At 45.8% G+C, this 15,079-nt stretch overlaps 1 protein-coding gene across 1 annotated transcript in view; it reads left to right on the top strand.

Moving 5' to 3' along the window:
* The first annotated feature begins 2,369 nt into the window (after positions 1-2,369).
* PSPC1 (paraspeckle component 1) overlaps positions 2,370-15,079 on the top strand; it is a 315,433-nt gene continuing 302,723 nt past the window's right edge. Inside the window, exon 1 of the mRNA XM_085621553.1 lies at positions 2,370-2,933. Within this exon, the coding sequence (XP_085477679.1) occupies positions 2,550-2,933 (384 nt within the window). The 5' untranslated portion in view covers positions 2,370-2,549. The remainder of the gene's footprint in view (positions 2,934-15,079) is intronic.

Raw genomic sequence — 15,079 nt, 5'->3', positions numbered from 1 at the left:
AGTTTTCGGCGGACTGCCCCGGTGTCCCGACACATTTCTTTATTTTGAAGAAATGTCCCGGTTTTTGGGACGAAGGTCAGGTAATTGCAAGGAATTTGGAGGGTATGCTCTCCTTACACGGGCGCTTCAGAAGAATGAAAAAATAAGCAATTTATTCTGGTTCTGTCAGGCAGCACAATAACAGTTTGACTGCATGCTCCCAGCAGAGGGGAGACAGGGTGGGGAGAAGGGCAGGGGCAAAGGGTGGAGGTCCTGCCATCGATAATGTTAAGGAAATGTAGCCTTGTAAATGCATGCGTATAAAAATAGATGCACCCACACGAGCGCACACACACACACACACACACACACAGATGTTGCAGCGCGGAGCGTCAAATTCCCCCTCCGGCACAGACCAACTACCTCAGCATCAAATTCACTCAAATACATTCATTTGGTGGGGCCCATAACACCAAATATACTTACACTCCGTTGATCTGTTTTTCCCAAGGGAAATACGCCTCCAAACGCTGACATGAAAGGGATACCTTTACCTTACACTTAAACACATTAACCTCAGACCTAAGATATCCCTCTCATAAGGAGATGGATCATTTAGTTGTTTTGAAGGTTTAGATTCACAGTCATTTATCTAGTCTTAATTCCCATCAAACTCTCTTTTTATAATAATCGACACAACACATTTGTCAATTAATCAAATATTCTTTATCTAAGAAATATTGCAAGAAACGTTAGAAATCATCATCAGCATTTCAGAGCATCATATTTACCTATTCTGGCTAAAGTCGTTCTCTAAGTCAATCAGTCAAGGAAGAATTTTATTCAGCAAAGTTAGGCTGCAATTCAGTCTCTCAAAGATTCAGGATAACAGCTGTCCAGCAGTGTCACCGTCCTCTCCGTCAGCATAACGTCAGGAAATCGAGTTCGTCAAAGAAGAGTGTGTCGATCAGCGATATCGTTAGCGTTTTTTAGCCTAATTCCCTACCTACTTTAATAATGAAAATAATGTCAAAAAGTATCAAGATTGGGGTTTAGAGAGTCCTGATTGGTCCATTTGGGGTAGCGGGGTACAGTTCTCAGGGTGTCGAATGATGAAGTCATCAAACTTGCTTGTTCCGGCTTTTAAATTGAGCTTTGTCTTTGGTCTTGGATGGGTTCCCGGAGCGTCCTTGAAGGGTACATGTTCTCCCGCGGTCAGGTCCAGGCCACTGCTGCTGGCGGTGACGCCTGCGCACTTCACCCAGAACCTCGTGTTGTCAGGGCAGTCACGTTTAACGTCTCGTTCAGCCATCTTGTTTATGCCGAAATGGTCAACTTAAGCAAAAGAAACACCAAAAACGAAATTAAACATAGAAATGGCTAATAAAATGTTATCCCCTTGCTAATACCCATATGTGTGTGTATTTATCTAGCAGAAGCAACACTCAGAGTGGTTTATACTCACTAAATAAAGCACAAATCACAAATACATCACCAAAGCGACATATAGCATGCAATATTCTAATTTTCTACTATTAATATGCGTACTCAAGTTAGTTCACAAATTAATATAGCCATGCAAGGAGCAATTCCCACGTGTAATTCTTTTGTTAATATAATTGGTGAGTTATCACTTCAAACAGATTAATAATATTACAATGAATTGGTTATTCGGATTAATATAAACATGCAGAATGGGGGGTATACAAAATGTTGTATTACCCACTCCAGCACAGACAGGTCGGATATAGAAATTAGACTAAAGGCTTTAGTCCTACTTTTATTTCTGGTGTGTCCCTGTTTTTGATTCTCAAAATCTGATCATCCTACACACACCACAAAGTCTGCGCGTCCTTTGAAAAATGTGTTCAGAGAAAAGGGTGTCTGTCGAAAATCTGGTACACAGGGAAAGCTTTGGTTGGCCCCTTGCCTTTTGCATTCGTAGTGAGATGTCGAATAGCCTGTCATCGTGCAGCTCGCCTTTTGCCCAGTGTGACCGCCCCGCCAACACACCCGAAATTCGATTCTAGTTCCTCGCTCTTGTCTCTTAGGGTACTGCCAGATTGCCCCTGAGGCCAATATGACCCTTGTAATATTACAACCATGTTCCGCTGTACGCTTGTGGTCAAGAATATGATGCTTGCACTATTTCCGTTTAAATTAGGAGACCCACATAAGTTGCGAGCCTACCAAAATGTAAAAGAGACGTAAGAGTTTTTGAAACCCAAAAAACGTGGCTGCCCCTGGGTGGGTCCCAAAATCTTTCGGTTTCAGATGTCCGCGTCTCTGCATTTCCCGAGAAGCACCTGAAGATGGCGTTCTCGCTCAGGCATAAAAAAAAACGGAGGGCACATGCGTACTTATCCGGACTGCTGGAAGGTGGTAAATCCGTTGGAAGGTTCGGGAGTAGGCGGGCTTTCTGAGATTGACGTGTGACGTCGACAACCGTCAGGAGGACAACCATCTCCTCTTGTCGCCATCTTGGACGCGATATCTTTGCGCCTTAACAGAGGCATCGTGACGCTCGGCTTATTCTGTAGCACCGCAGCCCGAGCATTTACTACACTGTCATGTCCATGTACCGTGGCACCCCCGCCGGCCGCCACCAGGGCCGATACGATTACAGTTCTGGGGGACCCCGTGGGAAGCGTGGGCCCGAGGCGGCCATGCTGCGGCGACCTGAAGAGGAGGAGGTGGTAGAAGACCGGCGGCCTGAAGATGAGGCCGAGCCGCTCGAAGAAGCTGAGCCTGAGGAGCCGCGGGTGCCCATTAACTTGGACATCAAGAACCTCCTCAAACCTGGAGAAAAGCCTTTCACCCAGCGGTGTCGACTCTTCGTAGGCAACCTGCCACCCGACCTGAACGAGGACGAGTTTAGGAAGCTCTTCAGCAAGTACGGCCAGCCCAGCGAGGTGTTCATCAATCGTGACCGCGGTTTTGGCTTCATCCGCCTGGTGAGCATACTCTTGGGGCGGGAATGGAGCTGGCGGGATGTGCTAATGCCGGTCGCAGTGTTCCCTTTGTAGACCTCCCCGTGTAATGTGCCCCTTTTGTAGACCATTCTGCAGCTCTATGATCTTCCTGCACCTATGTAGAGCCCACGTGTAACGAGCGCCCTTCCATTGTGCGGCCCGTGTATCGCTGTGTAGTGCGCTGAGTAAAATCTTGCCCCCAATAGAATATATTGTGCGTCAGATGACCCCATGCCTCTTATATAAACCGGTTCTCTTTGGTACAGATCACGACGTAACCCATAGTCCAGTCCAGAGAATGGTTGCGCATAATTTGGTGTTTTCTCTAGTGTGTGATGCGGAGCTTTGAGTTAGCAGTGCAACTGCTTACAGCTAGATCCCAGCACAGCCAGGTGCCCTGCGGAACACTTCTTTTCTGTTATATTCCATGGACTCCACTACTCGTAGTGCAGCTCCCTCTTTACACTGGACATTGTGTACTGTGACACGCGTTTAATGACGTGAAGCCCACTTAATACAGAGTCTTTTAATTCTGAATCTGCCTAGTTTAAGCCCCCACTCGCGGTTTCCGACTATTTCTCACATCTAATATGCATATAATAATCTCTAACTTAAAATACCCATTAGCGTAGATCAGGGGTCTTCAGACCCGGGGGGAGGGGGCACCAGGTTCTGGCACAAAAAAAACCCAATTATACTGATAACAGTGCTTTGTTTATAAGTGTAAAAATGAGCAGCAGTAAGGAGCTCTGTAATTGGCCATCACTAACATATTTTGTCATTTATATCCTAGCTGGGAGAAAGTGAAGGGGAAGGACTCCAATTATTTTTCAGACCTTTACCTCATTTCTGAAAATCACATTGTGGTTACTTGACTGCAATGAATATATAAGTCTAGACAGGTGTAAACATTGTTAATTTGATAGAATAATTGTGAACAACTCTGAAGGGGGGCCTGGTTATTTTTTTACCCCACGGAGGGGCGCAGCATTAAAGAGTTTAAAGACCATTGGTGTGTATGGTGCAACATGTCTAGAGAAGCATTGTACTCCGGCTAGTTAACCCTGAACGGAGTGGGGAATGTTACGGTTATGGCTGGAGGAAAGTGAGGATAGATAGTCCGTATGGATGTCATTGTTTCGTATTGTTAACGGTTGGGCTTCATTGGCTTGACAATTATAATGCTGAACTTCCAGGTGTAGGCAGCATGTACAATTGTACAGGGGTGGATTATTATGAGGACAGTTGTTTTATAAGTAGGTAGCTTCTGAAGAGTGTGGCTATTGGTAGTGGTAGTGTAATATATGCGACCAGTTTTGCGCCCACGCGAATGACCTCTATTAGTTGGTCTATTTGAGTAGCAGGGCCAGTAGAATGTTCGGTCTAATGCGTAGATTGTGGTTGTTCCTCTGTATTCCAATGTCTAGGAACTCACCGTGTGTGTGTATGTATGTGTGTATGTGTATATATATATATATTTTGTGCAGTAAGCGCGCACCCCCCCCCCCCCCCCAATAACCTTACCAAGTGTATTTTGTCATGCCAACCCCGCTAAAAAGTAATACTTGGTAGATAACTGCCCCATTTTTTCTTTTAGAGGGGGGGGGGGGGGGGGTGTTGTCATGAGCACCAAAATCAGCATGTTATTCTTCCATTTCCAAACAGTAATTGTAATAATATTTTCTTTCTTGCACATGACAAATTTCGATCCCTGTGGTTTTAGAACAAGCTTTTCCAGCCCAACTGTAATTTACACAGCGTGTGTTTTGTAAAGCTCACGTTCACCCAAGGTTATCTTGGTGATATATAACAGATGTTTATAGTTACCCAACTCGGTCGCACTCATTTTACCAACCCCAGAAGGATGTAAGGCTGAGTGGACTACCTGTCGCCATGAGGTCGAACACAGGCCCCTACAGTGGTTGCATTAGTCCACCAAGCCACCAGACCCGGCATTATGGAGACAAAAAAAAGTTTTGTTTTGCTTGATTTGACTCTTAATTGGTGCTGGCTTCAATGAAATCTTTGGTGTTGTGTGTCTACGTTTAGCCGGTTATCTAGTTTGAAGTCCAGTGATTTAGTATTTTGTATCAGTTTGGAGCAAAAATGTTTCTTTGAGTTGTGAAATCCAACCATACATAGTATTGTATTCAGGGTTGTCTCTGATTTGCTGGGATCAGTTTCTCTTTTCTTCCAGCTTTGTATATTATATTACTGTGAGAAAGTGGCTCTGTATATACTGTTCCCAAATAGGTACAGTGTGTACAGAATCCACAGTCCCCAGAGGTTTGGCAGAGGCTAAACTTAGATATAACCTTACTCTCTACAGTGGTAGCTTGGTCGAGCAGTAAGGCAGTATCAGAGGACAGTGTAAAGCATTTGTTCTACACACTCAGTCAGCAAATGGTCTCACACACTCAATAACTGAACTCTAGGCCAATGGTTTATATATAAAAAATATATGCTTGTTTTATTTTAGTACCAACAATAGGTATTAAAATATACTTTCTCAGAATGAGAGGCTTTATATAAATACTTTTGCAATATGCAATTGGCTTTTGTAGAAAGTTACAAGTGGTTGCAATAGGCAACACAATTTTAAACGCAATAATGCATTGAGTTCAATGGAAGTTTCAAGTTATTTGTAATAGATTACTTTTTGGATTACTTTGGGAATTCCAGGACCGGATCATAGATTCAGTCCTGGGACAGTACTTAGAAGCAAGTGATAAAAGTCGACTTAATTACTGTGATGATTTTTAGACAATAGTTTGCTATTTTAAAAGTCGAAAATATTTAATAGAAACCAGTCAATGATTCCCTATGGCAGAAAATTCAAGTTGCAGGTATAGTATGTTCTCGTTACTTTTGTAATCCAGTACTGGGTGCCTAGACTCAGTACTGGGACCTTTATCCAAAACAGGTAAGTAAGTACAGTTGTAAGTATTTTTCAGAGTCAGTGCTGGGCACCAAGATCCAGCACTGGGAGCTCACCTAACAGCAGGTGAGTAAATTCGTTTTTGGTACTCGGCTGATTATTGGTGAATATTTTAAGTTTTGAAAACTCCACACTTAGAAGAAATTTCAGGAAAAGCCAGTCAATGTTACCCTATGGCGAAAATTGAGTTATCGGTTTAAAGGTAAGTACTCGGCTGGCAGAGTTAAGGTTCTGTGCATAGAATCAGGGGTCTCCCAGGGTCAGGTAGGTACACTTGGTTCACCATCAGCGGCATAAGGGCGGCCGGGTGCAGAGAGAGTTGGGCCCAATGTTATGGGCCTTGGTTGGTGGCTGCTGACTAGCAGGCCACGCGGCTGTGGGAGCTGGGCTCCTGGTCACTTACTCGGGGCAAGTGGGGAAGTAGATGGGTGTAGAGGTTGCACTGCCAGGGCCACTCGGGCGACTGGGTGCAGGGTGCTTTTGAGCCTTCGGGCGCTCAATTGATTTCAATAGGAAATCTCCGGGTTGGAAAAAGACTGCAAGCTCGGGGACGAAGATTCTTCAGGTGCCACCACCACTTCGAGAGGTAAGTTGGGTAGTTGGAGGATAGGTAGGTATCCCGGGATTGGGCACAGGGGGCCGCGGGGCGCCGGGGTGCCTTTTGGTGTCGGGAAATCTCACCCTCTGTTGATCGCGGTTGGGGGGGCACCTGCTTCTGGGGGGCACCTGCTTCTGAGGCTGCAGGCTTCTTGAGGAGTGTCGAGGGACGTCCTTGGGTGCCGGACTCGGGGTCACAGTCGCCGTGGGGTTGTCCTCGTGGTCTTTGTTCACTCCGGCACCGGCCAGGCTTGGCGGGTGCCGAGTGTGAAGGGTTCGTGGTTCCAGGCTGCTGCCAGGGATTAGAAGTAGATTTTGAGTAGAGCCTCTACTCATGGGAGTCCCAGGGGGCTTGGAGTCAAAAGGTAGCCAGGTCCTCCGGGGTTTGTGAGGTTGCTGGCCAGAAGAGATGCCGGGTTGGAGCAGGGGCAGGTTCGAGGGTTGACAGGCCGGTAGGGCTGGGGCTAAAGCAGTTGGTGTCTTCCTCTTCTTAGCAGCTGCAGGGCAGGTCTTCTTTCTTCTAGCTCTTCTTCGGAATCTGGAATCTGGGGAAGGAAGGTTCAGGGTGCCCCTAAATACTAGATTTAGGGGCGTTACGGTAGGTGAAGGGCAGGGACCAATGGGTCCCTGTCCTGGGGTGGGTACACCCCCTATCCTGCCTCTCTCCTGTGGGTGGGGGGCAGTAGCCTAGTCCTGATTGGGCAGGGCTTCCCATCTTCAAGATAGCGAGAGCCCGGAGATGTGCTTCACCTCGCCTCCCCCACCTGAGGGGTGTGGTTGGCAGGCTGGCTCATTCCCTGTCCTCATTTGGGGTTTCCGGCCAAGCTTCCCGCCAGACTGGGGGGTTGCAGTGGCCTGGGGAAGCTCACAGAGGTGGCATGCCTTTGAAGCTTCCCCCTGCCCATCCTGGGGGAGGAGATCTAGCACCCCGTCCAGGATGTGCATTGTTGCAGTCCCAGGAGAGCAGGGACTCTCCTACCCAGGGGGCCAGCAACATGTCTGCTGTGTGGCAGCCTAGGCAGCCTCCCAGACCAGATGTGGATTGTAGGTTGGGTTTCAGGGGGCATCTCTAAGATGCCCTCTGGGGTGCTTGATACATTAAATCACACACTGGCATCAGTGTGGGTTTAATGTACTGAGAAGTTTGATACCAAACTTCTCAGCCTTTAGTGTTGCCATTATGGTGCTGTGGAGTTCGTGTTTGACGAGCTCTCAGCACCATGTACTCTTAAATGGCTGCACTGCACTTGCAGTGCCCAGGTATGGACCTGGGTACTGTAGGGGCTCATGCTCCTGTGCCCACACCACTGGCATAGGGCACCCAGCTAGAGGTGGCTGATGAATGCCAGGGCAGTGTAGGTGGTGGGCATGGCACACAGGGATGTGTGCCATGTCGACTTTTTGTCTTGTACCCAGACACTCAGCCTGCAAGAGCAGTGTGTGTGTGTGTGTGTGTGTGTGTGTGTGTGTTAGGGTACAGGGTCTCTAAGGGTGGCACAATGAGTGCTGCAGCCCTTAGAGGCCTTCCCTGCTCACAGGGCCCTGGGTACCTAGGGTAGTGCTACCTACAGAAGTTCGCAGCAGTAGGAAGTTTTGGGGCACCCCAAAAACTTGGCTTAAGCAAAGCCTTCGGGCCCTTGACTGTACTTCAGTGATCTGGCTGATGTGGATTCTTAACAGAACAGTGCCTACGTTAGTCAGAGACTTAACATAATTTCAGGATATACACATGGGATAAACAAAAATGCGCTTAATGTAAGTATAAACAATTTAATTAGCCTGTGGTTTTCGTAAACCTGTAATGGCTCGGTGTTCCGCCTGTCAAATATTTTACTCACATTGTGTAATGACAATTTGCGATTGTATCTGTACTTAATTTCCATAAACGTGACTAGTAGCTGCACGTCCTATTATCTTGCTGCCATGGAACAGTGCCTCAGAGACCAATACACTGGCAAACGTTTTTCATAAGTGCACATCTGATTGTTGAAACAAGGCACCTCTTAGCCCAATGAGTGAGTTGGTGCCTCACTCTCCTTTTCTACCTGCTAAAGAAAGCAAGGCTTGAAATAGAAACTAATAGGACTTTTGTATAGCAAAACGTTTTTGTGCGTGGTGGAAGCAATGGATAAACTGTTGGGATCTCTGATTAAGTGGTGAAGCATCAGATATTGGACTTTAGTTTAGGTAAGTGAGGGTTTTGTATAGTGCTCGATTGCTGAGGCGTCTTGGCGCTGTAGAAACATAGAAAGACGGGTAAGTCCACAAGTACAAGCTACTTAACCGGGAAGAGCCAGGTTTTTAAAAGGCCACGGAATTTGGAACAAGCTGGTTGGGATCTAATATCCAAAGGCAGCCTGTTCCAGAGTTTGGGAGCCAAGTATGAGAGGCATCTACATCCCCATCTGGCTTTCCTCCATTTCGGGATTTTAACCAAGGCCTGATTACCAGACCGTAACGAACACCCTGGACAATTCCATTGGAAAAAGTTGCGGTACGCCAAAGGACCACCACCATACAGGGTTTTGTGGACCAGGCAAAGTTTTAAATTCAATACACTGCTCGACAGGGAGCCAGTGAAGGCTCCTAATGGCCCCAGAAATATGATTGAATTTAGGAATGTTGAGTAATGTCTGAGCAGCAGTATTCTGAAGGGATTGCAGTTTAATCAGCTGTCGTTTGTCAATCCCTAGATAAAGGGCATTGCAATAATCCATGCGAGACAACACCAGGGCAACCGCCACAGTTTTCCTCAGCTCCATTGGAAGAAATGGTAGGATCTTCCATACGATTTTTAATGTAAAATAACATGCCGAAGTAACTTGATTGATCTGAGCGGAGAAATTAAGCTGTGTGTCCCTGACCACACCGAGATTTCTCATCTTGTCCACTGGTGACGATACTCCCCTGCCTCCGTTGGCCACCAGGGCCGTTGCAAAACTCCATGACTTCGATCTTCTGGGTATTTAGTTTCAAATAGTTGGTGTGCAGCCATTGTATGATGGACCAAGACAACTATGAAACCTTGCAGACGGCACCTCATTAACAGAAGATATTGAAACTATAATTTGAGTGTCGTCTGCATAAGACACGAGAGAAACCAAAGTCTCTAACTAGATTGGCCAATGGCTTCACATAAATATTGAAAAGGGTTGGTGAAAGCGTCGGACCCATGTGGGACTCCACAAGAGAGATGAAATGTGTCCGATTTAAGATTGCCCCAGCAAACCTTATGTTCTCTGTTTGCCAGGAAAGGATAGACGAGCCAGCGCCTTCTCCTTGATCCCACTTGTCTCAGCCGTTGCGTAAGAATTAGATGATTCACCCTGTCAAACGCGGCCGACAGGTCAAGTAGGATCAGGATAGCCCTTCCACCACTAGCAATTTGCATGCAAAGTTCTTCCGTGGTCCTAACCAGTACGGACTCCGTAGAGTGGTCTGCACGGAAACCATGTTGTGAGGTATCCAGAATATTATTGGAGATGGAAGTCATTTAATTTCTGATTAATGGCTTTCTCCAAAATCTTGGCTGCCAAAGGGATGCAGGAAATAGGTCTATAGCTCTTGACATCCCTAGGCTCCATGGAGGGCTTCTTTAAAATGGGCCTAATGCATGCTTTCTTCCATACTGTAGGAACATCTCCAGATCCTACAATGGTGTTTAGAAGGGTGGTCAAGAGAGAGCTTGTTAGTCTAGAGGCCTCATGAATTGTATTCGGTGGACAGGGGTCCTCTGGTGAGCCAGACTTGATAGCCAGTAAGAGATCATTTACCGAGTCCTGTGTAACTAGGGAGTAACTAAATAAATGATTAGAAGTTACTGACCCCTCTTCACTGTCCTGAGTGAATGGAATTTGGGGGCCAGAATCCTATCCCTCCAATTTGTTGTTTATAGTTTGCACCTTTGACTGAAAAAACCCTGCCATTTGGTCACATACATTTTGGTCGGGATAAAACAATTCCCCTTGTTGAAGCTTAGATAGGGAGGTAACAGTCTTAAGGAGTTCTCTGGTAGAATTCTTTGCCCTTTCTATCTTACCAGTATAAAACTGTTTTAGCTCTATAAATAGCTTCTTTGTAATCTGTAAAAGACTTATTATAGTTAAGTTTGCCTTCTGTAGTATAATGCAACCTCCAATCGCGTTCAGCACGCCTGCATCTTGATTTCAGGTCTTTCAGCTCCGCACTATACCAAGGGGCAGTAGGTTTATGTCTACGTTGGGAAACTGATCTTAAAGGGGCTAGTTGGACTATTGCTTCTCGAATCCAATTGTTGTAATTAACTACATCCAAATTAGAGTTGGAGGTAAGCAAGGGAACAGTATTAGTTAGGCAAAGTTGTAGGTGGACGTTGTGCAGGGGAAAGAGGGGTGGTTCCGACCAGGAGATTAACAAGCATTAGCAATGCAATAGGTCTTGCATTGGTGAAAGTTAGAGCTACTGGCGATGTAAAGGGCAATGTTTCTTACTTATGTTTTTTTTTTCTGCAGTGGAGTGGTTGTGGGTATGCATGAGCTGTTTAATATTTACAATCGGGAGGTTTGAAAACATGTAAACAAAAAGCAAGCTAATAAAGCGGATGGATCAGGAGACAAAGTGAAACCAAAAAACCTGGATTAATCAGTTTCCGAGCTTAAGTAAATTGTTTGATACTGTGTCCTCAGTTAATTTAAAGTGTCGCTGCTGGAGGAGCAGTATGAAGGATATATGACATCACAGCAGGGAGGCTTTATGACTTTACGATACACGCCACTATGACGGCACAGGAGCCTTATTACAACACAGCGAGTCTTTGACATCCGAACACATGCTATATTGACAGCTTGGGGGAGGACTTCAAAGCTGGAGCTTTATGACATCAATGCAGGGATGCTTAATCCGAGAGAAGCTTTGTGGCATCACAGCAGCTGGCAGTGTGACTTTATAGCATGGGCTATTGATAGGTAGTATGACCTCACTGGGCGGGCTCACAAGGCGATCTGTGACACCACAGCAGGAGGAATCCATTTCACCACAGACGAGCATCCGCGGCATCACCACAGCAAGAAGAATCCTTGGCACCAGAAAGGCGGCCCTTCGTGACATCACAACAGCACGGGTGACACTGATTAAAAGACACGCTGCAGCTGTTCTTGCTGTAGAGCGATTGTGATGTCACGCTGATGTTCCGTCATGTGCAGGCCAGCTTCATATAATGCCTGAAGGAAATATGCCTTCACGGTACCCGTAGGTTGGCCTCTTGTATACCTCACGCAACAGATTGTGGGGAGCATGAAAAAGACACACTGCTGCAGCTTATGAACATGACATCACAATGGAGTGCATTGTCCTATTACTTAACGAGCATGACATCACAAAGAGGTCAACTGTATGATTTAATCAGCGCATGCTTTCTCAGCTTCGCCTCACAATGCGCTCCATTCTGAACATCACATAAGCACGTGCCATGACATCACAATGGGGGTTCACTGAAAGGCAGTGTATTGTGAGTAGCGACTAGCAACAGAGACCGTCTTGGCGCGGTGACTTCAGGAGAGAGACTGGAAGTTAACAGTTTCTCTGGGAACTGTCCTTGACTATTACAAAGTTAAACTTGTTCTAACGAATGTTTACACCGTGACACGTTGACCGCACACAGCACACCCCAGTGACAGCCAGACAACCACGGGACAAGTGTCACAAGTGACAGAGACAGGCTGACAGCAGTGACGAGTGCACCTCGCAGGTTAGCAACAGGGACAGACTGAAGAAGCGACTGCATCCGAGAGATGATGGAAGTGACAGACGTGCTATAGTGAGTGCTACTGATTGTGACAGATTTAAACACCGCTCTAGTGCGGGACTCCCAGAGTGACAGTCTTGATGGACATACAAACTTCAGTGACTGCGGGCAGACAGCGAGCAGTTAATACATGTGAAAGAGTGACAGCAAAGAGTCGTACTATACTAATTACACTCGAGAGCTGTCAGGTGCACCTTTTGCTGGCAGCGGGGCTTTCAGAGCGACTTACACTTACACACTGCACCTCAGTGACAGCAGGGCGACTTGACGACTTTGAACAGAGTGAACCTGAAAGTGACGGACACACGCTTACCGCATTGGACGCTGAGTGACAGCAGTGACTGAAGTGTGAGCACTCCCCTTTGACAGCTCTTGCAGAGTTGCTTAGTGCTCGTCCGGTGAAGTCAGCGACGGGTTGTGTTGCTCTCCAGGACAGCAGTGACAGCCTTCCAAGGGCTCCCCTAATGAACGCATTGACAAATTCAGCAAGCGCTCCTGCGGAGATAACAGTGACACTCAGAGAATGCTCCACACACTGCTCGTGACACACGGCTTGCGAGCTAATCACACCATTACAAGAAACAAAGCACGAAGAAAGCAAACCAGGGCGGAAACTAATCGAAACTAGTGGCACCACAGAGGAGCGGGGGGCGAGGGAGCCTGTTGTCTGTGCCGTGCGGATGCGCGTAATAGACACCGGTGGGAATGGGCGGAGCAAAGGCGGGACATGCGCCCGCCTTTGCCCAATTGTGTGCTGTATTTTTTTTTTTTTAAAAGCACGCTAAAGCCAATTGCAGCCTGCAAAAGCAAAACCACACGCACAAGCGTGTGGACAGCTTTCTGAAGCCCGTACAAGAGGTCTCGCGCTGTGCGAGCACTGCTGCACACTGCAGCGCAAGGCCTAAAAATGAGTGCCCTGTGGTCTGTCCAAGTTTACACACAGGCATTCCATCATGAGCACGTTCTATCACAGAAGGAACAACACAAACCCCAACGGCGGACTTAACTGCACCTCACAAAGTTCCAACCAATTGGGACCCAGTGCCCTTCTTTTCCAGTGCCTGCCTTCGTTGGATACCGCTGCCAAGCAGAAATTGATTTTTTTACAAAGGAGTGGAATGGTGCACCTGGAACTATAGGAATCCACAAATCCTCAGTTGTTAAAAACTAATTTTCTTCCTTTATTGCATATTTAGAAAAAATCCTATTTAAACAGACATCCAGCCAACGCTTTTCGTTCAAACATTTGAACTTCATCAGGGCTCTCGTATCTTAATATCCTTTATACTCCTGGTGCAGAAATTAATGGGAGCAGCCTTCAAAATTCATTGGTCAAATCAAGTGGAATCTGTAATTGGATGATTTCCATATTCCTGAGCCCAAATCCGCAAAAAGCGTACTCAACTGGTCCAAAATTAAAAGGGGGAATAGTGTCCCCCATATACCTGAGTAAGGGGTATGGAGGGTCAGGTTTGATACGGGTTCGGTATGTAGTATTGTGTAAGGTGACATTTCCCTGAAAAAGTTACCTCTTTTGTGTATCTGGTATTCATGTTTAGTTTATCCTTATCTGATTTTGATACTTTGCACTGTCAATTTTAAAGATAGAATTTTCTTCAGCATTACTTGAAAATGCATAGATATGGTTAGTTCTTTTGCATGTTTAAGTTATCGTTTGTGCTACCAGTAAATATATCCTAAATAATCTTATTTGTGCTTTTCTAAATATTCTTAGGCAAATGCTTTTTCTCTTGAAGCATCTTGGGTATTCATGGATTGAAGTGTAAAGCTTTTTCCCCTAGACAATTTAAATGCGACAGGGCAACATAATGCATTTACAGCACATAGTTTTGCTTCCCTGAATACTTGCATCATCTGCCTCCTTCATTATGGCACACTCTCTAGTTTCTATTCCTCTTTTCCATATGTTGAGTCTTATAGAAAATGGATTCTGTTATTTGATGTGAATGGTTTTTTTTTTAATGCTAATAATTTTATTGTATTACACTTTTGTGGTTTAATTTACCCTGGTATTGGAAGGCTATCTGCTAATGCTAAGCTGTTGTCCCTCAACATGGTTAGATTAGTTGGTCTCTTCTGCTCTCTGCCTTTTATTGTGCAACTTGTCTTCTTGTGCCGTCATCTTGATGGGTTTCGGGTTTCTGGTACTGTTCCAGCTCTCCAACCTGCAAGTATATAATAGTGACGTGTAGCAAACTAGTTAGACTGCCAGTGGCAAGCACGTCTATGTTGGCAGGGGGCAGGTATGCTAGCTGTAAGTACTTCAGACAAACATCTTGCTCTGTCATCATTACTCAAACATCTAACATTAATCCATCCGTTAAGGATGTGAAAAGATGTTGGCTTCTCGGGTGCGATATAGAGATTCTTTCAACTTAAAACAAGCCTCTAATAAAACTAAAGATGTTTTTACTGTACACTTTTCTTGATAATAGGTTCCTACTTGATGGAATCAGTTGCAGTGTACTTAAAAAAACAAAAAAAACGCTAATAAGCGCTGCTCCAGGAAATTGGTGCTTCTTGACCTGTCGGTGGTTTGGCACATTAGACAATAACATCCAGCTGTCATGTCTGAAATATCTAAGTGGTCAGTGCTTTTGCTTTTTTCCTAGGTCCATTTGTTAATGACTAAAGGAACCAGTCAAGTGGCCAGCCTCTGTTTTCTTGGGTGATCCATCCTCTTGTGTGGAAATGTGCACGAGTGCTCTCAAGGAGTACTGCTCTAAAATCTGTACTTCAAGCCTCTGGCATACCTCCCCACAGTTTACATACTGGTATCAACTGTTGCAG

The sequence above is a fragment of the Triturus cristatus genome, chromosome 8 (assembly GCF_964204655.1).
Source record: "Triturus cristatus chromosome 8, aTriCri1.1, whole genome shotgun sequence".
Taxonomy (NCBI): domain Eukaryota; kingdom Metazoa; phylum Chordata; class Amphibia; order Caudata; family Salamandridae; genus Triturus; species Triturus cristatus.
This window is presented reverse-complemented; position numbering and strand designations above follow the sequence as displayed.